The 24,514-nt window shown below is 39.4% G+C and overlaps 1 protein-coding gene across 9 annotated transcripts in view; it reads left to right on the top strand.

Annotated features, from left to right (window-relative positions):
* Positions 1-6: 6 nt before the first annotated feature.
* LOC124616710 (probable phosphorylase b kinase regulatory subunit beta) overlaps positions 7-24,514 on the top strand; it is a 187,631-nt gene continuing 163,123 nt past the window's right edge. Inside the window, exons 1-4 of one of the 9 annotated variants that reach the window (XM_047145060.1) lie at positions 7-210; positions 19,005-19,136; positions 20,810-20,913; positions 23,162-23,297. In XM_047145060.1, the coding sequence (XP_047001016.1) occupies positions 19,102-19,136; positions 20,810-20,913; positions 23,162-23,297 (275 nt within the window). In that variant the 5' untranslated portion in view covers positions 7-210; positions 19,005-19,101. Of the gene's footprint in view, positions 211-692; positions 866-1,544; positions 2,100-18,994; positions 19,137-20,809; positions 20,914-23,161; positions 23,298-24,514 lie in introns of those variants that run through there. The other 8 variants (XM_047145054.1, XM_047145063.1, XM_047145058.1 and 5 more) reach the window with 8 other exon arrangements.

The raw sequence follows: 24,514 nt of genomic DNA, 5'->3' as shown, positions 1-24,514 counted from the left end.
CTACCAAGATTTGTGGCCTCATCTCTGAGTGAGAACAGAGAAATGCCAGCTGACTGAAGGAAGGGGAAGTGTTTGTTTTGTGTTGTGTTTATGGTTAGGTGAAAAAGGAAACAAAAAAGTAAATTGATTTTAAAAATATCAACGGTCATACGAAATTTGGTACATTTGCAATCGACGAGATTTTATTAAATGTTCTTCTTTATTGTCAAGGTCAGTTTAGATTTGCAGTGTTGCGTGACAGTATTCTGTTTCCTTGCATGCTATGACTGAATTGACACTTTATAATGAGATTTACTGCCAAAAATGCATGTACACGTGCCAAGACAATAAATAACTGCATTGGAAAACATTTGAGTGTTAATTATTTCCATACAAAAGCATTGTGCGTCTCTGAGTTAATTCGAATTTGTAGAATAGGAATCCGTCGGCGTAGAACGTATATAGAAAAGAAGCATTTCAGGGCATTAATGAGCCGTTTCACCTTTGATTAATGTAGCATAATTAAGATGGACAAAACAGACAGCAAAAAAAATATCACTGCGCTCTATAGAAATGCGGACTTAACTTTGGATTTAAATCAATCGTTGGAAACAGTCACAGTGGGTTGCCGCAAATTAGTTGAACCCCTGTCTGGGCTTTATACAATAGAAGTTAAGTTTTGAAACCCATTCCTTACATATTAGTCTTGATATACCATGTCTCTACAGCAAATAGGTACACAATTGTAAGCTGTAACTGCCTCTCCTGTAATAATTGTATCAAGGAAGCGAAAGGTTGTAACTGCTGAAACTAAGCATGTTTAGTGTTTATGACCTGAAAACACTTTAAGTGTACAACTTAAGAATCTAAGCTTATCTTCAATATAGTAAGTGATATCACAGGAAATTTTCTACGTACACAAAGTCGCAGATAGACACGATCTTTTTAGCGTAAAGAATCTGGTTTTGATGAATGGCGTACACATTTGAGCCATCGTTTTCTCGTGTATCTGCTGCCTCTCGTCCCCCTCTCCCTCCCTCCCTTGAAACGTATCAGTTCCCAATGCTAAGACAGCTAAATGAGTGACGTTACCTCCATCTTTTCAGCTAGTTCTGTGAAACATTTCTTCTTTTTATTATTTTCTATTGTAATGTGATTCTTCATTGTTGAATTATAAATTTGCAACAAAATTAATTAAAACTGAAAATAGCCCATTGATTACTGTCAAAACTTTTGTAAGGTGCTACCAAACTGCATATTCGAAGCATGCCTATTAAAGAAATTTTCTCAGGAACAGCTTCTGAAGGCTGACTTCATGGTATCTTGTTTCTACACGTTACCATTACTTGTTTTTCTTTGCGTGGTCCCCTGGTTTGAAACAAATTGTACGGCATACCAACGTTTAAACTGCTTACAATTAGGGCCTAGTTCATTTCTCACAGTGCATTGTTATTGACTATATTATCAGTCATTTAAAATATGCTCACATCTTAATTTACGTTTCAGTAATGATAAAACTGCCCATAAATTTTGAACAGTGACAGACTTGTAATTTAGTAAATATTTTAAACTCATAATGCAGAATTTAGCTACGTCACCTCCGATTTGTCATATCTGGTGAAATATCTTGGGGAAAGAAACTTGAGTTGTGGGTATTGGTGATTCTGATGCCACACTAGTGTTATGATTGGCTCCATCTTTGACCTATGCAAATGTCTAGGTAAATCTGTGGAAGTTGCTAGTGTGGAAGATCAATGGCTCACCAATGAATTGGGTGCATCATAAAGGACAGTGTGTGATCATAATTAGTTTCCTAAAAGTCTAAAGACTGACCAAAACAATTTCAAATCCAAATGATTTATGGTGTTTTTGCTGGCATCTGTAGATTAAATTATTTCAAAAGATTACACTAAAGAGCAACAACTAGCAAAGTAAAGCATTGGAGCTTGGTTGGAAGTGTTAATATGAGTGAACACTCCTTAGTGTATTCCAGCAAAATAACTGCTTCAAAATGAAAAAAATTAACCTGCTGGTAAAAAAGAAAGAAGCATGTATGATTGGATGGCATACATTGATTGTGACACTACTTGGAATTCCGGATTTTCAACAGAAACCTGTAGGTAGGTACTAGATAATACTGCAGGCACAACAAAAAAAAACAACTACATGTAAGTGTGCTGGGAATGTTGTAACTGAATATTGCTATTAATTCAGCCCAAACATCCCTGGTAGCAGAAAAGTGGTTTTACTGCTGGAGTCCTGTTAAGGTGGCAGATTTCAAGCTGTCACTATCAATTTAAACCCTTGCTTTCGACAGAGTGGCTTTAGAACAGAAATGTGTCAAAGAAATAAATAACATAATTATTAAGAGTATATCCTAGCGTAATACAGTAACATCTAAATAACTTTGCTGCCTCTTGGCATCTTTGATATTGTCACTAAAAGTGAAAAGAGTTACGCAGACACCCTCAGCTGTTCATTTGCTATGTAGATAGAAACTAAGTCAGAATGTTGTATTCTTAACAGAACTCATAGAATTGTGCTCCATAGCATAATTGCAGGAGATGTACTGAAATGGCTGCAGGCTCTGAACTAAACGGTCTCACTGCTGTACTTGAACTGTTGGAGTGCGTGACCGCACTGTGTTTTCTTTTGTGCCTGTCAATGAAAGGATTTCCATCTCCACCAGTACAAGGCAGAAACAACGCAGTCCACAGTTAACAGTGTTCCCTTTGGCAGTTGGCAGTGCTGTCAGCACATGAGTACGACATGCAGATGGGTGTGGCACAGGAGTGGAAAATGGTCCAAACTTGTGTGTACCATCTGGAGGCTGCTGCCCAGCACCGAGAGGTGGCAGGTGATTGGTTGTAGAGAGAATAAATGTTATTCTTTTACCATGTTAATCATCAGTTCTGTAGAGCATAAACTTGTAGCAAGGAAAGGAAACTAATCCCCTGATAAGGAAATTAATCCTCTCTCCCCCCTGCAGGATGATATCTTGTCACCATAATAGAAAGGAAAGTATCACATGAGCAGATTACATTACAGGAATAAGAATATAATGAGAATGTGATATCAAGTAAGGCTTCCCTAAAATTTGTTAGGTGCCATGCATCCCTTCGTGACCTTCATAAGTAACAATTAATTGCATATTAACTAATACCAAAACTCAACCATACCAGTCATAGCCAGTACAGTAACTATAACTGATTCACATCAAACCTTTTGATTCTTGATTTCAAAGTTTATGTATTTACAGCTGAGTTAATGTTATAATTTTCCTTCCATGGTATTCTGACAACTGTTGTAGATGTTTTCATCACAGACTAAGTGAGAGAAAGGCTCTCTCCCAACGTAGTGATTGGACTGAACATCGGGTGAGGACCCATCTAATGCCAAGGATTTTCTTTAGTGGAAGGACTGAAACTGTAAGCAGTCATCTTCATGAGCACAATCAAGGAGCTAGAAGAAAAGAACCCCAGTTCAAAGAGTGACACAAATGGCTTGGAGAGCAATGTGCTAATCATATGCAGCTGCATAACAACATAAAAACGTGCCATTGATACAGGATGGCACAATGATAAGTCATAAGCTCATCATGGGTCTGAGCTTGGAATTGTATTTTATTATGACATCATTTGACTTATTGCTTTGCTGATTTCTCCACTTCTTTGAATCAGTTTGTGCCACGTATATCCTAAACTTGATTTGTTTGTGATGATTCATTGAGTATAATAAATTGTTAAACAGTAAATCTGTAATTGCAACATACTAATATATTCCTTGATTCAATGTGACTCTGTGAAGTCCTTGGTGGATTAGATACAGTGGTCCGAGAGAAGACAACCACTCACTGACAGAGGAAGTTTTAAACAATAGACAGATACATCAGTAAAACATGTCCACCTGTGTTTGTCTGATGTCTTGTTAGATTCAGCTGCTGAGAAAATTGTGTGTGTGTGTGTGTGTGTGTGTGTGTGTTTGTTCTCATGCAAATCCTATCCTGAAGGACAGCATTCTGGGATGTGGACAGAGTCATCACAACCAGATTTTTTTAGCTTTCCCCTTTATTGGCTTCACCAACTCACAACCAAACTGTAACATTCCAACTTAATTATGGCCTCATAATTCATGACATACTCAGAAAAAAAAACAGTCAAATATTTGTGATGACAGCCAAGAGGAGAATACTTATTTTGGTGCTAGAAATTGGTTGCCTCTTGCCCCATCTCTTATTGCTTTTACCATCCAATTGGCAGAGCAAAACAAATGTATTGCCAACCTAATGGCAGTAGAGAAATACCACCGTGACTGCAACTGGCTCTGAACTGGACTTTAGCTGGATACCTCTGTGAAGTATTCTAGCAACAAATTATGACTAGTGTTAATGTAGTTATACTGATAATTAAGTGAATTACTTCTAAATTCTTCCTTAATACATGCACTGTGCTTTGTGATGGAAGAAAAAATCCAGAAGTGACTAATTGGAGGGCTTGGGGATTTGAGTGACAGCAGTCAGAGATGAAGGATTTTAGAACGTAGAAGATTATTTTAAGGGGGGGGGGGGGGGAGGAGAGGGGAAGAAAGAAAAAAGAATTGTATGAATGAGAAATTTTTGTCTGCCATTAGGATTGTATTTTGATAGTATGTTCCATCTAGGTGGGAAGTTTAAGTAAAATCAGCCGTAACAATATTATGAAAAGGAAATTAGCTATTCACTGTATAGAGGAGATGCTGAGTCACAGATAAACACACCAAAAAAGACTGTCACAAATAAGCTTTTGGCCAGCAATGCCTTTGTCAAAACTAGATGACTCCACTACATGGTGAGTAGCAATAGCAACTTTCCTTTTCATAATATTGTTACATTCCATCCTGGATTTTCCACTGTTTGATTTAAAATCAACCATATGTATACCAGAAGCTAAAGAAGACAAATTTACTATAGTCTCCTTGTATCAGGAAGGTCGTGGTTTCAACATTTAAAAAATGCTGAGCAAAAATCTCTTAATCCATTGTTCTTTGCTTAGTGCCTTGATGCGCTTCTAGTAGCCTTCCTTTTGTGTGATATACGTTATGTGTGGTATAAGTTAGTCTGCATTGCTATTCTGTTTTCACATCCATGAATAATCATCCTCTTTTACTGTGTGTACCCTAGATTATGATTTGCAAGATAAGTTGTTACAAACTGTTTATAAGTTATTTTTTTCTTACTGATGGTTAGTACAAGAGCAGAATAAAAAATTTCACCATAGAAGTAAAAGAATTGAAAGTAAGATATTAATACCTGGCGTATCAAAAGATACAGTACAATTTCAATGTGTTGTGGCATCCAAACTAATAAAGATATTCACACCGTGTTTGGCTTATGTGACAATCTATCTCACAAAGTTTTTATGTCACACAATCAATTGGTACACATACACCTTTGGTGGCACACACAACATACAGTCTGTATTCAGACTCTATCCACTCTCGGCGCAACATCTTTGCGTCAACTGTGACAATGGCAGCAACAATTCAATCCTTTAAATGACTGATGGAGTTGAAAGTCATTTGGTAGACTCTGTCCTTGACCCATCACCACAGAAAGAAGTCCAGTGGCGCAATGCCACGTGACCTAGGAAGCCAGGGAACTGGACCATCCCTGCCAATCCAATGATATGGAGACAGCTGGCCAAAACTTGAGTTTATCCCTCACATAAGCCAAACATGCTGAGAATATCTTAATTAGTTTGGGTGCTTTAACACATTGAAGTTTTAGTGTACCTTTTCAGGCAAAGGAACCATAAATAGCTGCTGCGATGGAGAGAGTGTACTCCAGTCTCCATTGCTAAAGGAATAGTATGGTGTTTTATGTAACTGAAGTGTCATCAGACCTTGTTCCAGCTGTGGGCATCACATACAAGCACAGACTGGAAAAGGTGCATAATGTCAGCACATTTGATTAAATCATATTATCATGGATGCTCAGCTCATGGGACACTCCATCTCCAAGGATGTGTGGGTCTTAACATTCAACTTATGCTGTCTCAAGAATGCAGTGTGATTATCTTGATTGCGGCAAACAGGAAACGCTAGTGTCAACCAATGTTGAATGCAGGAGGTGCCACCAACTATCATGCATTGTAGCAACCGGCCACAGTGTTATAGATCACTCACCAATTCACTGCCAGGGTAATACAACCAACGAGCAACATTATTATCCATCTGGTTTCTTAACAGGTACTGGAGAGGTCACCTCACATAGTCACTATGGGATACCTACTGACCACATGTCACAAAGTTTGTCATTGGTGCAGAAACATCTCAATTTCACACTAAAATCATAAAAAAAATTACTGTTGTGGTGATTCACTTCACTCCTGACTCCGTGCAGGTATAATATGAGTACATAGAAAACTACATGAAATAGTGATCCTGATTGGCTACAGGACACCATAAAAGTAGGCGGTAGAGATATTCTCATGTGGGAAATGTTTCTACAGTATGAAAAGGGTTCCCTGAAATGTCTGCCATTTCTTCGAAGTGTAAATGGAATAGGAACCTACTGCCCATTATAAATAACTGTTTGTTCACCGAGGGCACTCTGTAGGCAACTTGTAGCTACTTCAAGACTATGCACCTCCCCAACGTTCCTTAGTTGTGACAGAACAGTTTGAGGAACACATCATAGACCTTATGATCCATTGGTTTCGTTAGTTACAAAGTAACATATGCTGCTGCAAATCACGATTTTCGTTTACCTACATTGTGCAGAACTCCCTACGAGAACTAATCCCCACTATCAATTGCATTTTTCATGTTTTATGGCATTTTTAGGTGAGATGTTCGTAGTGTTTGAGCTGCTACATTATTCTGGTGCCCTTACTGCAATATAAAAACACACAGTTTTGTAGTTGCTCAGTGTATCCTTCTCTATAGGTAATGAAAAACTTGGAAAATAATTTTACTGGTAGATTTCTTATGGTTCTCTTACACAGAAACTTCCACATAGGAGGAAGAAAAGAAATTTATAAGTAAATATTATTTCCAAATTCACCATTACCTATAGAGAAATACAGGGTGATTCAAAAAGAATACCACAACTTTAAAAATGTGTATTTAATGAAAGAAACATAATATAACCTTCTGTTATACATCATTACAAAGAGTATTTAAAAAGGTTTTTTTTCACTCAAAAACAAGTTCAGAGATGTTCAATATGGCCCCCTCCAGACACTCGAGCAATATCAGCCCGATACTCCAACTCGTTCCACACTCTCTGGAGATGTTAGAGAATTGGCTGTTCCCTCAGCTCGAACAAGAAGCACAACAATTCATATTTCAGCAGGATGGAGCGCCACCACATTGGCACTTATCTGTCCGTAACTACCTGAACGTCAACTACCCAAGGCGATGGATCGGCCGCCAGGCAGCCCGGGACAGAGCACTTCATCACTGGCCTCCAAGAAGCCCTGATCTTACCCCCTGCGATTTTTTCTTATGGGGGTATGTTAAGGATATGGTGTTTCGGCCACCTCTCCCAGCCACCATTGATGATTTGAAACGAGAAATAACAGCAGCTATCCAAACTGTTACGCCTGATATGCTACGGAGAGTGTGGAACGAGTTGGAGTATCGGGTTGATATTGCTCGAGTGTCTGGAGGGGGCCATATTGAACATCTCTGAACTTGTTTTTGAGTGGAAAAAAAAAAAATTTAAATACTCTTTGTAATGATGTACAACAGAAGGTTATATTATGTTTCTTTCATTAAATACACATTTTTAAAGTTGTGGTATTCTTTTTGAATCACCCTGTGTATGCCAGTAATTTCAAAATTAAGCATGTTTATATAAAAGATACCAGACTAATCAGGCTCACATGTCACAATCATCATGGCTAAATATGTCATAATACATAAAAATGCACCTGAAAATGAGAGTTATATCCTGAAATGCATGATAAGGATAGTAAATAAATAAAAATCATGACTGACAGATCAAACAAAGTCATTATTCTTACAAACACAGGCTTTCACCAACTATTTCTAAACACCCGCACACACACCCATATCCAACCGCACATACACAGACACAAGCAGACATTTGTAAAGGCAAAAGAGTTTCGGCAGAGATGTCAGTCGAGGCAGAAGTACAGAGGCAAAGATGTTGTTGAAAGACAGGTGAGGTATGAGCAGCGGCAACTTGAAATTAGCGGAGGTTGAGGCCTGGCGGATAACGAGAAGAGAGGATATACTGAAGGGCAAGTTCCCATCTCCGGAGTTCTGACAGGTTGGTGTTAGTGGGAAGTATCCAGATAACCCAGACGGTGTAACACTGTGCCAAGATGTGCTGGCCGTGTACCAAGGCATGGTTAGCCACAGGGTGATCCTCATTACCAACAAACACTGTCTGCCTGTGTCCATTCATGCGAATGGACAGTTTGTCGCTGGTCATTCCCACATAGAAAGCTTCACAGTGTACGCAGGTCAGTTGGTAAATCACGTGGGTGCTTTCACACGTGGCTCTGCCTTTGATCGTGTACACCTTCGGGGTTACGGGACTGGAGTAGGTGGTGGTGGGAGGGTGCATGGGACAGGTTTTACACCGGGGAGCGGTTACAAGGGTAGGAGCCAGAGGGTAGGGAAGGTGGTTTGGGGATTTCATAGGGATGAACTAAGATGTTACGAAGGTTAGGTGGACGGCGGAAAGACACTCTTTGTGGAGTGGGGAGGATTTCATGAAGGATGGATCTCATTTCAGGGCAGGATTTGAGGAAGTCGTATCCCTGCTGTAGAGCCACATTCAGAGTCTGATCCAGTCCCGGAAAGTATCCTGTCACAAGTGGGGCACTTTTGTGGTTCTTCTGTGGGAGGTTCTGGGTTTGAGGGGATGAGGAAGTGGCTCTGGTTATTTGCTTCTGTACCAGGTCGGGAGGGTAGTTGCGGGATGCGAAAGCTGTTTTCAGATTGTTGGTGTAATGGTTCAGGGATTCCGGACTGGAGCAGATTCGTTTGCCACGAAGACCTAGGCTGTAGGGAAGGGACCGTTTGATGTGGAATGGGCGGCAGCTGTCATAATGGAGGTACTGTTGCTTGTTGGTGGGTTTGATGTGGACGGACGTGATGTCAATTGTATTGTGTCTTTAGTTCCATGAAGAAAGATGTGCATATCTCAAACCTAGTTCTGATAAATTTTTGCAAGTTGTCAGTGGTAGTTGAGCTGTTGTGGATCAGAGTAGCTTCCCGATGCTTGTAGTATCTCATGTCATCTGTGCCACAATTTATTACCTTCTGAAGGACTGCAGGGATAACTAGATAGGTTTATCTGATTCAGTGAGTGACTGAAGTGAGATGAAATAAAGGGTTACATTGGACAAAGTAGTTGGTAATTGTGCTAGAGAGAGCAGAAAGTGTTGTTTGTTTGAAAAGGTCTGTGGAAGAGAAACTGTTTACATTCATGGAAGAAATGCATGTAATATACATCATTATGTAACCTGTTGACAAGAATGTTCTGCTCCCACCACTATCCGTCAACACCCATCATGCTCATAGTGAACCCTCTCGTGAACGCCTCATTGCACCCAGACCCAGCCTAGCTGATGTCTTCCTGATGTCTTCAGTTTCCCACATCCTCCAAAACTCCCTCCCAACACCCCACAAAACCCAGAACCCAAGCACACCCAAAACACTGTTGCTGGCTTTTCCACCAAAACCTCTGTCCCACGAAAGTTTCAGACCTTCCAAAAGGCCTCACCTTCAGCCCTACTCCCAAGTTTAACAATGTCCAATTTGTCAGTCTCCCGATCCCTACAGTGGAAACATGTATTTGCCACCAGTCCCTCCAACCAAAGCCAGTGGCGACTCTCCCATCCAACCATCCCCTTGTTACCTTCCAGGAACACCTTACCTCCAACTTGGCCTTACCATCCTTACCCAGGTCCCTTCCTAAGAACACTGGCCTTTCAGCAGAAGGAAGGGCAGATGTACACAACCTGAAAACAGTTCCTGACCTAATCATCCTCCCTGCAGACAAAGGTACCACCACTGTCGAAATAAGTCACAGTGACTGCCTGACGGAAGGCCTCTGCCAACTGTCTGACTTCTCCATCTACAAGCTCTGCCAGAGTGATCCCATCCCAGAAGTCCAGCATAACCTGCAATTCTTACTGAAATCCATAGCCCCTTCCCAGGACCTCTCCCCTGAGTCTATCTCACTCTTGGCACCAACAGCTTTCTGCACACCCACCTTCTACATGCTCCACAAACCCAACAATCCTGGACACTCCATTGTAACTGGCTATTTTACTCCCTCTGGAAGAATTTCTGCTCTTGTTGACCAACACCTCCAACCAATTGCCCGAAACCTAACCCCCCCTCCCCACATCAAAAATGGTAACTACTTCCTTCACGGACTTCCCATCATCCCCACCACTTTACCTCCTGGATACCTGCTTGTCACTGTTGATGCCACTCCCCCTCCCCATACAGCAACATCCCTCAAGCCCATGGCCTTGCTGCTATCAAACACTACCTCTCTAAATGTCCTTCAGACTCCAAACCCACCATCTCATTCCTTATACACCTTACTAACTGTATACTGACCCACAATTACTGTTTGAAGGGAAGGTATATAAATAAATCTGTAGCACAGCCATGGCCACCCACAAGGAATTTTCTTATGCCAATCTGTTTCTAGACCATCTAGAGGAAACCACCTTAACCTCTCAAAACTCCCAATCCCTAGTCTGGTTCAGGTTCACTGATGATATCTTCATCGTCTGGACTTAGGATCAGGGCATACTGTCCTCATTCGTTTACAACCTCAACATCTTTCCCCTCCACCTCCTCTGCCCAATGGGCTACCTTCCTGAATATTGACCTCCACCTCTCAGATGGCTCCATCCACACCTCTGTCAACAAAAAACCACTAACCACCAATGGTTCCTACATACAGGCAGTACTCCACAAACCTGTGCCACGAACAGATTTTCCATCCCATATATTCAGCTCCAGAGTTCCCACCAGTGCCAAGAATCAGTTGCAAACTGGAGCACGTGAACTGTATCGTTCACCAGATCTTTGATTATCTCTCAACCTGCCCTGAAATGAGAGACATCCTACCCAAGATCATTCCCACCCTTCCTAAAGTGGCGTCCTATCATCCATCCAATCTCCACAACATCCTAATCCATCCCTACGCCACTCCCACTCCCAACCCTTTGCCAAAGGGATCGAGATCTACCCAGTCCACCCACTCGACACCACCTACTCCAGTCCTGTTCCAGGCTTGTCCTACCACATCGGAGGCTGGGCCACCCATGAAAGCAACCATGTGCAAACACTGCACAGCTTTTAATGACAGTATGACTACCAACCAGCTGTCCAACAGGACCAAAATCGTTGTGAAGAACAAAGTTGACAGTCCAGTGGCACAACGTGTGGCTGAGCACAACATGCTGAATTTCAGTGGGTGCTTCACAACCAGGACAATTTGGATAATATCCTCCATCACTAGTTCCTCCAAACTAAGCAGATGAGAACTATCCTTACAATACATCCTCCATTCCTGTAACTGTTCCAACCTCAATCACAGGTGACCCACTTTCTCCGCACCCTCCATTCAACAGTTGCCTCTATCTCAGCCCTATCACTCCCTCCCAGTTCACATCCCCATGCCGCCCTCAGTTTGTGCTGCTCCTCACGAACCCAACAATCATGCATTCCATGTCAAGCCCATATATCTGTGCCACCCCTTCCTCACATGTTCCTAGCCAGCAAACAGGCTGCCTCTCTCCAAGCTGTTAGCCACTCATCTCTAGTCCATCTCTCTGCCTCCTGCCACCCAGTTGACACTTCCTCCACCACAATTAGTCAACCTGCCAGAAAATAGTGTTAATCAAGTGAGCACCATGTAGGGGGATAGGTGTGTGTGTGTTTCCATCATTTTAGTTGTACCAAATAAGGTTACATTCAATTTAGTGGAGGTTGCAGATCAGTATAGAAGGTATTTAGAGATAAGCATGAGCTACTAATGTACTTCAAACTTTTAGTTTAATGATCATCATTAGCTGTAGGTATTTGTAATGAGGAGAAACATGAGTGTAAAGGAATTAAAAGTCAAGACAAAAATATAGATCACAAATTTAGAAGCACCCGCTTACCTGTCATTGAAAGTGATAACAGGTTGGGTAGAGAACAGATGGAAATAACACTCTTTAGTTGAATGTAGCATTTTTAAAATTAGGATTGTGTTGGGACTTCAGAGAAATGCAAGATAAAGGAATTTGTAGGATAATAATCCACAGCCCCACAATGGTAGATCAAGAGAAAAATTTGTTTACTCTTGGCTCACTTTGTATGTCTTCCACAATGAATTTTCACTCCACAGTGGACTGTGTGTTTATTTTGAAACTTCCTGGCAGATTAAAACTGTGTGCCAAAACCAGTAGCCAAATGTGGGATCTTTATCTTTCGTAAGCAAGTGACCTACTGACTGAGCTAACCGAATGATACTCATAACCAGCCCCCACAGCTTTATTCCCGCCAGCACATCCTCTCCTACCTTTCAAACTTTGCAGAAGTTCTCCTACATACTTTATGTGGCTAGAATAAGTCCAAGAAAGGATATTGTGGAGAAAAGGCTTAGCCATAGACTAGGGTACTGTTTCCAGAATCAATTTTTATTCTTCAGTAGAATGTGTGCTGATTTAAAACTTTGTGGCCCTTGGAAGGCAGGAAAGGCAGTACTGACAGAAGTAAAAGTAAGCATGTGGGTTGTAAGTAATGCTTAGCTCAGATGTTAGCATGGCCAGTTTGAGATAATTTATAATTTTTCTACACATGTGACTTAGTGACTTATTATTTGCTACCCCCCCCCCCCCTCCTCCTCCTCCTCCTCCTCCTCCTCCTCCTCCTCCTCCTCCTCCCAGTACACTTTCACCCATTCCAGTTTTTGCTACTATTTGTGATACATGTACTGTGTACAGATATGCAGTTGGGTGTTCCTCACAGCTTGGTGGTACTCAAATTGGCCACTACTAATTTGGTAAATCCTGTATGGAAATCTTACAGTTATGGTGCCCTGAGTGGAAGTTTATGTTGCTTGTGCCTTAAACTAGCCCTGGTTGGTAGAGTACGTATTTGCCTGAAAAATCAGAGATCCCAGGTTTGAGGCAAGTCCCTGACCAGCACATAGTTTTAACTTCTATGATTTCTCTATTGTATTTTGAATGCATTTGCTCCACTCTGTTACCTCATTTTTTATCCACCAGGTGGCAAACATATACTTTCCATCTGCATATTGTAATACCTTCTCACTTCTCTACGTATTACTTGTAATTTGAAATTAACTAGTTGTCCACTTACACTGCAATAATAATGATGAAGATAATAATAATAATAATATAACGTCTGAGAAAGGAAAGAAATAATAATAATAATAACAACATTGATTACCAAAAAGCTTTTGATAGTGTACCCCTTTCATGGTTACTACAAATATTGGAAATATACAAAGTAGATCCTAAACTGATACAGTTCCTAAACATAGTAATGAAAAATTGGAAAACCACACTTAATATCCAAACAAATTCAAATAATATCACATCACAGCCAATACAGATTAAGAGTGGAATATACCAAGGAGACTCATTAAGTTCTTTCTGTTTCTGCCTTGCTCTGAACCCTGTATCCAACATGCTAAATAATACAAATTATGGATATAATATTACTGGAACATACCAACACAAAATCACACATTTGCTATACATGGATGATCTAAAACTACTGGCAGCAACAAATCAACAACTCATCCAATTACTAAAGATAACAGAAGTATTCAGCAATGATATAAATATGGCTTTTGGAACAGACAAATGTAAGAAAAATAGCATAGTCAAGGGAAAACACACGAAACAAGAAGATTACATATTGGATAACCACAGCAACTGCATAGAAGCAATGGAAAAAACAGATGCCTATAAATATCTAGGATACAGACAAAAAATAGGAATAGATAATACAAATATTAAAGAAGAACAAAAAGAAAATTATAGACAAAGACTAACAAAAATACTGAAAACAGAACTGACAGCAAGAAACAAGACAAAAGCTTATGCTATACCAATATTGACCTACTCATTTGGAGTAGTGAAATGGAGTAACACAGACCTAGAAGTGCTCAATACACTTACACGATCACAATGCCACAAATGTAGAATACATCACATACATTCAGCAACAGAAAGATTCACATTAAGCAGAAAGGAAGGAGGAAGGGGATTTATTGACATAAAAAACCTTCATTATGGACAGGTAGACAATTTAAAAAAATTCTTTATAGAACGAGCAGAAACTAGTAAAATACACAAAGCAATCACTCATATAAATACATTGGTTACACCATTGCAATTTCATAACCACTTCTACACCCCTTTAGATCACATAACATCAACAGATACAAAGAAAGTAAATTGGAAAAAGAAAACGTTACATGGCAAGCACCCGTATCATCTAACACAGCTACACATCCATCAGACGCATCCAAACATGGCTAAGAAAAGGCAATATATACAGTGATAAGGAAGGATTCATAATTGCAATACAGGATCAAACAATAAACACCAGATATTACAGCAAGCATATTATTAAAGATCCCAATACCACAACAGATAAATGCAGACTTTGCAAACAACAAATAGAAACAGCAGATCACATCACAAACAGATGTACAATACTAGCAAATACAGACTACACCAGAAGACATGTCAATGTAGCAAAAATATTACATCAACAGCTTGCCTTACAACATAAACTTTTAAAACAACACGTTCCTACATACAAGTATGCACCACGAAATGTACTGGAGAATGATGAATACAAATTATACTGGAACAGAACCATTATAACAGATAAAACAACACCACATAACAAACCTGACATCATACTCACCAATAAAAAGAAGAAATTAACACAACTAATCAAAATATCCATACCCAATACAACAAATATACAGAAGATAACAGGAGAAAAAACTGAAAAATATATCCAACTGGTTGAGGAAGTCAAGGACAGGTGGCATCAGGATAAAGTTGACATTATACCAATTATGCTATCAACTACAGGAGACATACCACACAATATCCACCAGTACATCAACGCAATACAGCTACATCCAAATGTATATATACAACTACAGAAATCTGTAATTATTGATACATGTTCAATTACTCGAAAGTACCTAAATGCAATGTAATATATACTGTACAGTTAAAAGGAAGTCACACTTGATCAAGGTCCGCATCACTTTCCATTTTTAACCAAACATAATGTCTGAGAAAGGAAAGAAATAATAATAATAACAACTGACACAGCTAAGTAGTATTGGAGAAAGATCAGTGGCTTTTTCAGAGTAGCTGTTTCTCAGATTATATTCACTGCTATGCAAAACTTAAGGAAAGAAGTAACTTCCACATGATGTTTCAGTACCAAGTAACATAGCTTGATGAAACTTGGATGCTATATAGAAAAGTTTGCTATGGGGTACTACAGACAGTAACTGAAAGAAATACAAAATGAGATGAACACAAATTGCACTTGTATTCAAAGACAATAATAACACCGAAGGCACTGTGATTCATGATAGTCTCCTCTACATTACAAAAGGTGGCACATGGTTCTTAAAAGAGTGTGTGATCACCACAGATGGCAATGCATTCTCTACTGCATGCTCCAATGCTAACCCCAAGGTTGGTAAGCAATTCTTGTGGTAGGGTGTTCCTTTCCTCTACCCTGCAATACATCTCCCCAATGCATCATACATGTACTCGATGGAATTTAAGTTGGGCGAATGCCAGAATGGGCAGGCCAGTCCATTTGCCAAATGTCCTCTCATTCCAAGAGCTGCTCCAGCTGCGCTGTGCAATGCTGATGTGCATTGTTATCCATAAAAATACAGTCAAGGTGAATGCATGCCTGAAAATATGCAGTTGAGATAGAAGTAGTGTCACAGTAACATTGACCGATTAGTGTACCATATTCAAAGATTTGAATGTCAGTATACCCTTGCAATTTCTGCTTCCCCACACCATAACACATGAGTCACCAAAACGACCGTGTTCAACAAAGTTCGTGGATGCTTTATATGCCCTCATATGCCAAGAGATGGGAACCCGTAATGCACACAGGAACGTTATTGAACATGATAATTTTGGTGGTATAGGTGCTATAGTGTGGAGGGACATGATGTTTCATGGATGTACTGACATCCAGGTCTTTGAACATGGTACACTCACCAGTTAACATTATTGTGACATTGTGCTTCTTCCTCATGTGCATCTTTTCAGAGGGGCATTTGGCTCTGACTTCCTTTTTATGGATGACAATGTGCAACAAACAGTGCAGAAAGAGGAGCCTGTGGAATGAGAGGATATTCTGCGAATGGACTAGTCTGCCCATTCCCCCGACTTAAATCCCATCAAGCACATGGGATGCATTGGGGAGCCACATTGTAGCACATCCACATGCACCAATGACCATCCAGTATTCGTCAACAACACTGACTGAGAAACGGAACACCCTACCACAAGAATTATTTAGCAAGCTTGTGGCCAGCACGAGAACATATTGCACAGCATGCATTGCTGTCTGTGGTGATGACACATCCTATTAAGAATCATGTGGTGCCTTTTGTAATGTCCAGGGGGCCACCATGAATCACAGTGACTTCACTGTAATTATTGCCTTTGAATAAAAGTGCCCTATCTGTTTGTCTCATTGCGTATTTCTATCAGTTACTATCTGTACTACACCATGGTGGTTCTTCACACCAGTGTGCAGTACACGTAAGGGATAAACAGTACTCCATTGACAAACTTTCAGGGGTTGGTATACCTTCTGAGTATTTTAATATGAGGAATCCATGGTCCCCAGCGGCTCATTACGGAGTTATCGCATTTTGTTTGGTTTCTTGCTGCAGTTAGCTTTTTATCTATATTGCACTGAAAATAGAGCATAGCAATGCACATGCCGGTAGTATGCACTGTGTGTATTGTTTCCATTCATTCATGATACCTGCTGTTGACAACAGTAATGTCTTTCTTACCTCATTGCCTTCAATTTTACATTCATCACTACGTGGTTCTGCGCAGGGTTTTTCTTCATGGCAATACTAGCTGTGTGATTATAGTGACACACAGCAATACTGTGGGTGGGTTTACTGATGAAGAGTCAGCTGATATGCATATATTGCAGTGGAAGAGAGGGACAATGACGCTCTGCTGAGCTCTTCCTGCAGTGATGATGTTGGCCACACCATGGGACTTTTGCATCTGTGCATAGGCCCCTATGAAAAACTGGAATCTTCCATGCTAAAATTTAACACACTGGGTGTGTGAGGTATGCTAGAACACCAGATATGAAAGAGAGTGTGTTAGACACAATTGGTAACAGTTCTGCCTCTAATTGCATTTTGCATGAGCTCCAAACACCAGCCAATCAACTGTTTTATAGTCTAATATTAACAACAATTGCACTCATATCATACACAGAAGGTGCAATAGTAGCAGCTAGCTAACTTCCCATTTTGAGTGGCATTTGAAAATTGTTTCCAGAGGAATGTACAGGAAACACCAGTTTTCTTACTTTCATATTGTTTACAGATGAGTCCATGTTTACAAGAGAGGGCATATTCAACAGTAGGAATAGCCATGTAAGGAATGACAATGTGTAATTTACAGAGGAGGCCATGTTTACAAGAGAGGGCATGTTCAAAAGTGGGAATAGCTGTATAACGAATGACGAACATCCACACACACTGGTGTATCGATCCTATGAAAAGAAGTTTGCTGTGAATGTATGGGCTGGTATTGTCAACAATTTTGTGGTTGGACCTTATCTATTTCCTGATACAGTGAGCAGAGTGGTGTACAGAACTTTCCTCAACGTCTCGTACAGTTCCTAGATGATGTGCCACTGAGAATTCATCAGCTTATGTGGTTTCAACATGTCAAGGCACCTGCACGCTTCACATTCAATGTTAGGAACCACATTGAAGAACGGTTTGGACGACAATGGAGTAGTCACTGTGATCTAGTTCTTTGGCCAGCTCAGACATAACACTAATACCATCAAGTCTGCAGAAGTATTCACTGGAGTCTCATTAACTAGGCTCCTCACATGTCCGTAGAAGGACAAGGACTTCTTCTTCTGGGCCCACGTGAAGAGCCTAGTTTACGAGAGTCCAGTGAATACATGCACAGACTTGGTTGTTAGAATTATCACACCTGCGGAAATAGTATGCCAAACTCGTGGCATTCTTGAGTGTGTAAGACAGTCAATGGTGTGTTGCTGTGCACTTTGCCATAATCATAGTGATCAAAATTTTGAACAGTATCTGCAGGGGGACTGTTCTGTATTTGTTATGTAAGTGTTGTACACTTACAAAACAGACAGAACACACTGTAATAAAAGTGTAAGTGTTTTGCAATGAGGGTTGTGACATTACTCTGTGCTGCACATTGTACATTTTGTTTAATTTGTGTTACAAGCTTCATCACTGTCGTGGAGGTATTTGCACAAAAACTAGGGTGATCACAGGAACAAACCAGATATGTCATAACCTCTGAAAGTTTGTCAGTGGAATTGTGTTTTACCCTGTATAAAGTAATCTGGAAGTAATTCTCATAATTATCAATGAATAGATTAGTGCTACTAAAAATTTGTTGTAAGTATACTACACAGAAGTAGCCTTCAGTACCTGCCTTTGACTGCTGATGTACAACTTAACTTGTTCCACGTTCCTGAAGGCTCTTCTTCATTAGGAGATTAACGGAACACAGTGTGTGAATGAATGAATGAGTGATGTTGCTATTGTTCAGTGTATAAGTAAGTAAGTGAGCCAATTCCTTTACCTTCTGTAATGTCTATGTAATCCTTGTTTTTAAGCATAAAAAATATACAACACAGAAAAAAATATATTATTACACATTTCTTTCTACAATTTTCAGTACTCATAATATATTTTTACATCCAGTTTTTTCCAGGTGTGATGGTATTGAGTTTCTGAATCACGTTCCAGAGGGTTGATGCAGGCTTTTATTTGAAAACACAGAAAACAGAGAAGATTATAATCAGTTCATAATGACAGCTGTTGAAGAAAGGATGCTTGGCAGCCGGTAGTACAACTTCTTTTTCTGTTTGTTTTTTGTTCTAATTCCCTTGGACGTGTCTGTAAATAGTTCACTCTGATGTTTAGTAAGTAGTTACCAACCCAAACCACTGTTTCAGTGCTGTCTACTATAGGTGATATGCCCATGCAGACTTCATCTGATGTGTATGGGAAATGGGGAAAAGGAGGGGGGGGGGGGGGGGCGGGGGGAATTAGATCAGTTTACTATTTAATTCATTGGTAAACATAATACATATCTGTGTCACTTTGTGACTTCAGCTACTAACCCACAACTGTCAAATATGTATAGATTTTAACAGATTAAGAACAACATGAAACAGTTACAGACTGAATAACGAGCTTTTGAAATCCAAGATTCCCTCATCAGTACCCCAGGGAAAAGGAGAGAGATAAAGTGGTAAAAATCTAGCTGAGGTCATGAAAAGGAGGATAAGCTATTTGTAACCCTTGCTCAAGTAAGACAAGTGTCACTTCTTGCAATCAGAAAACAGTGGTTGAACTCCACATCAGTCAACAGTAATTCAAACATCAGGGAAATTTATTATGCACTGAAGATGTTCTGGATGAAGGTGATCCATTGTGGACAAATGGATATAAGAACTTATGAAATATGAATGGGAACGTAATTGAATTGATGATGATGATGAAGTCCCATACTCTGTGACAGTGCGTAGGGGAACGCTGTGGAAGACCCGCAACGCCGTACTAGGCAAGGTCCTAGTGGAGCTGTTTTGCCGTTGCCTTCCTCTGGGGGATGAATGATGATGATGATGATGATGATGATGATGATGATGAAGATGACACAACAATTATTAATTTTGAAAATAAAAAATGGAATCAAATCCTCAACAATAAGAAATGTAAATATAATTAAAGATAAAAGCAACAGGGAGAAAGTAAAATATGAAGTAGAAAAGTGAATAGTTCAGTTGGTGGTGGGACTTTAAAAATATGGAAAAAAATGTATTTTATGAATAGCTTTTGCTTTAAATGTAAGCAGCAATGCGAAGGTATTCTATTTTAAGTAATTTGATCATCTGTTTTAGTTATTTAATGCCATCTCATTTGTTACTATCCTCTTTGCTCTGTTACTTTATAATTCTAGTTATCTTGTTGCTAAACAATACATATAAGGCATATATAACATAAAATGGATTTTCAATAATTTGAAAAATATGTATGAGCTGTAATTACAAAAACTGCATTTACTTAGTCTGTACTGTCTCTTTTCTTGTACTTGTTACATAATCTTTCCAAAAAAAATCCTGAAAGCTAAATTTTTATTCAAAAGCTATCATCTGAAAATGTCTGTGTGAAAAGACCACTACAGGTGCATAAAACTAATGAATCAGTAGGTCTAATCAGTATTGTTATGTTATATTGTCTCCATGCATGTGCGTGTTTTATTGGCACATTTTTGTGTGTCTTGAGTAAGTTTGTAGTTTTCATTTCTGACTGTTTCCTTATAACCATATGAAATATATAGCATATTTCTATAACTAAGATTTTTCTGAAGAGACTTTTTTCTTGATTTAGAAGTGAATACCAGTAGGTTGCATTTTACCATAAAGCTGCATTTTTTTCCTTTTATAACTACATTGAAAGGTATAAATATTTACTGAATAAATTAGAAATCATTGTTTTCAATTATAATTTTAGGATGAACCGTCAAGGCAGTGTATATGACCTGGAAGTAGACCTCAGTTTGAAAATGGCTAATTATGAAGCTACAGTACGGCAGTTAGACACATACTATGGAATAGGTAAATTTGGAATTTTGTCTTTGTTTTAGTGTGCAGTTATTATCTTCTTCTTCTTCTTTTTAAGTTAGCCATGCTGTTTACTTGTGTCTACCAAATGCACTGGTGTTGCATTGTACACTTTTCGTGTCCTTTCAGTTAATTACATATTATTATCTTTTATTTATGTATTTCATCTTCTGTTGATATCAGATTGTGAGCACATCACAGGAGATGTGGAACGAGTCAGACACAAAGACAGTTATAAAAAAATAATGATTTACATCATTGATCTTTGTTTTGTAAAGAACTGAAAAACACTAGATAAATTATGTGTAGGGTAAGCCTTCTTTAAATATGTACTATAACATATAGCAGTACTGCAATTTATGTTATAATTTGGAAAAAAAGCAAAAATACATATCCATAAGGAGTACCTGAAGAATCATGTACAGAAGATTTTACAAGATAAGTGTAGTTAATCACAAAATTAAAGGTATTTCACATTTGTAAAAGGCAACAATCTGATAAGAAATGAAATAAATAATGTATTACAGATGAATAAATTATCATAGGCAATTATTTAGTTCCTTCCAAATACAAGTCATTTTTTATGCATCAAATTCTTCTAATGACTATAAAGTAAATGGACAGATAAAAAAATTTACTCACCAAGTGGTGGCAAGGGAACACAAACACAAAAGGATTTAACTTTTACAAACTTTCAAGCCAGTGACTCCTCCTTCTGGCAGAAGAGTTGAAGGGGGAGGAAGAGGGATGAAGAAAAAGGACTGGAGAGGTTAGGTTTAGGAAAAGTGGTACAATTTAGAAAAGTCACACATAATCCCAGGTCAGGTGAGACTTAATGAATGGGATGAGAAGGAAAGGCTGATCATTGGGGACTGCATCGGACGAGATCTCGTCTCATTGTAGTGAAGACACTTAATATGTATTCACAGGATAAGTGCCTGTAACTGAAAAATGTCATGATGATCTCTCTATTGGCAAAAGATTTTGGAGTAGTGTCCCATTTGAACCTGCAGCAGGGACCTGCCTAGGGAGAGGTGACCATGAGAAAAAAATTGAGTAACCAACAAAAGGACAACATTCTGTGAGTTGGAGCATGGGATGTCAGAAGTTTGAATGTGATAAGGAAGCTAGAAAACCTGAAAAGGGCAATGCAAATTCTCATTCTAGATATAGTGGGTATCCGTGAACCGGTAAGACAGGTGATTTGCTTAGTTGTCTTAGTTGGGTGTGTCACTGATGTTCCTTGCATCTTCCTTTGACTGTTCCCCATGGAAGACATGCCACATTAGCATGGAATGTGATACAGACATGGCTTTTAGAGACCTAGGTCATGTTTAAAATTACAAAGCATACTTTTTATCTTAGTTGAAGGAGAAAATCACACTGTATGCCATGTTTCCACAGGAGTCTACCGATCTTTCCAGTTATTGGACCGGCATAAGCTAAAACTCAGTTACCTACCATATTCTGGCTTATTATCTGGAAAGATCAGTACGACACCTATGGGAACGTGGCATCCAGTGTATTTTGCCCTTCCCCAAATACAATTGTGAAATGCTATAGCTGAGACCAGTATTGTGGTGCAAATGGTAAGTTTCTGTGACAGCATAATTAAGGAGTCTATTGAAATAAATATGTCAGAAAACCCAATAAAGAGGGACAGAGGTTTCAATTTAAATAATGCTTGGGGCCCAGCACTTAATTTATTAAAATCTTGCTGACTGTCATATCTACCAGAGTTGGAAAACACTGAGAGAATGTGATTGCCACAAAATATGGGTTCAAGCTTTGAATAGCAAAGAGCATCAAAAGGCATATTGGGTGTTGGGAATCAAACTTGGCTATTAATAGCAGTGCGACACCGACAAAAGTTCACAGTCAGGTTAAAGTCCAGCAGATAGTACAATAACAGCAAAACTTGCAGTGCCTGAAGAATATGGCTGGGGCGGCCGTCGTAATATTGTGCATAAAGTGGGAACAACAATTTGGCGGAACACCTGGAATCACACCATGAAATAAAACTTTTTTCTTTTGTGCTATGCTATTTACATAGTCTTATAAATGAGATACTTTTTCTGTATTAACTACACAGAATTTCTCACTGTACTGTAGTATGATCTCTTAACATCAGTAGCTATTCCTCCTGGTGACGTGTGGATCAAAATATAAAGTTCACTGAAGGACAAATGTTAGAGATTATATTGGATTCACTGTTAATTTTTAATTTTTTTTCTTTGTTTAGTAAAACGTCAGCTTCTTCGATACCAGAGTCCAATTACTGGCCTCTTTCCTGTGTTGTCAACTGATGAGACGGTTGGGAGTGTTAGGGACAGCATATATTGTGCTGCTGCTATCTGGAGTCTTTATCAGTCATACAGGTATTTTGATTCTCTTACACAAAAGTACAAATTGAAGTTTTAGATTGCTCTTTTTTACTGCATGTATGAAGTTTCCAGGCTCATGGTGTTTTATCTGTGAACTCTTTGTGCAAATTGATAATACCACTCATTGTAAAATATTATAACTGTTGTGATACACTCTGTGTTGTACAAAATTGTTAAGGCTTTCCTGCCCTCTTGTTGACAGTTGGTATCTGTCTCAGGTTCTTCATCTGACATTTGTTTGCTGATTTTTCTGATATTTTGACAGCACGAGTGGTTATTTTTGTCAGAGGTTCACCCACCATTGCTGGTTGTGGACTGGAGTCAAGTTCGCAGCCATAGATATATGTACCTAGTGCACCAGTGTCCAGGGACTTTTCCGTGGTCATTACTGCTATGGTTCTCCCCTTGTTACCTACAATGGTCATTTGCTGCAGCACTGGAATCCAGGATCTGTTCATCTTGATGCTGTCTTATTTCTTGTTGAAGCTATTATAATGTTTATGTGTTTCACAGTTTCACTGAACAAGCAGGTGTGGTAGCTCTCCTCTACAGCAAGAACTTACACATTGGCAAGTTTTACTATGTGGTCGGTCTCGCACAGTGCACACTCTGCCATGGGTGATTTCTCCACTTGTCCCAACCTGCAAAGCCTCTCATGTTCAATGATCAATTGATCATCCAGTCAATCCAACATAACTTTTCCACATTTAGATTGTATGTAGTATATTCCTGGCATTGCATGTGTCTCCCTTTGCCGATCTGAAACACTCTTTGATCATCTTTGTTGGCTTATAAATATCTTTACACCTTGTTTGCACAATATATGGCCATTTCTGTCTGTCCGTCTAGGAATGTATGGCACAGAGTCCATACCCAACATTTCTTTTTCTGAAGTGTCACTTCGCTAAGTGTTTAATTCTGTGACACTTCCTATGTAACTGGTAGAGTACCCACCGCACCTCAGAACCCTTCCTAGGTGTTGCATCTGGCACATATTTGTCTTCCTTGCAGTACAAACATATTAATCATACCTCTTCTCTTGCACAGGTTTCTATCTGTGTGTGTCTGTTTTAGATACATGCTGTGTCCCAGGTTTCACCATCCCTCCTGACCAGCACATCAAGAAACATCTACATCTACATCTACATTTATACTCCGCAAGCCACCCAACGGTGTGTGGCGGAGGGCACTTTACGCGCCACGGTCATTAC

This window comes from Schistocerca americana, chromosome 5 (assembly GCF_021461395.2).
Source record: "Schistocerca americana isolate TAMUIC-IGC-003095 chromosome 5, iqSchAmer2.1, whole genome shotgun sequence".
NCBI classification, from domain to species: Eukaryota; Metazoa; Arthropoda; class Insecta; order Orthoptera; family Acrididae; genus Schistocerca; species Schistocerca americana.
This window is presented reverse-complemented; position numbering and strand designations above follow the sequence as displayed.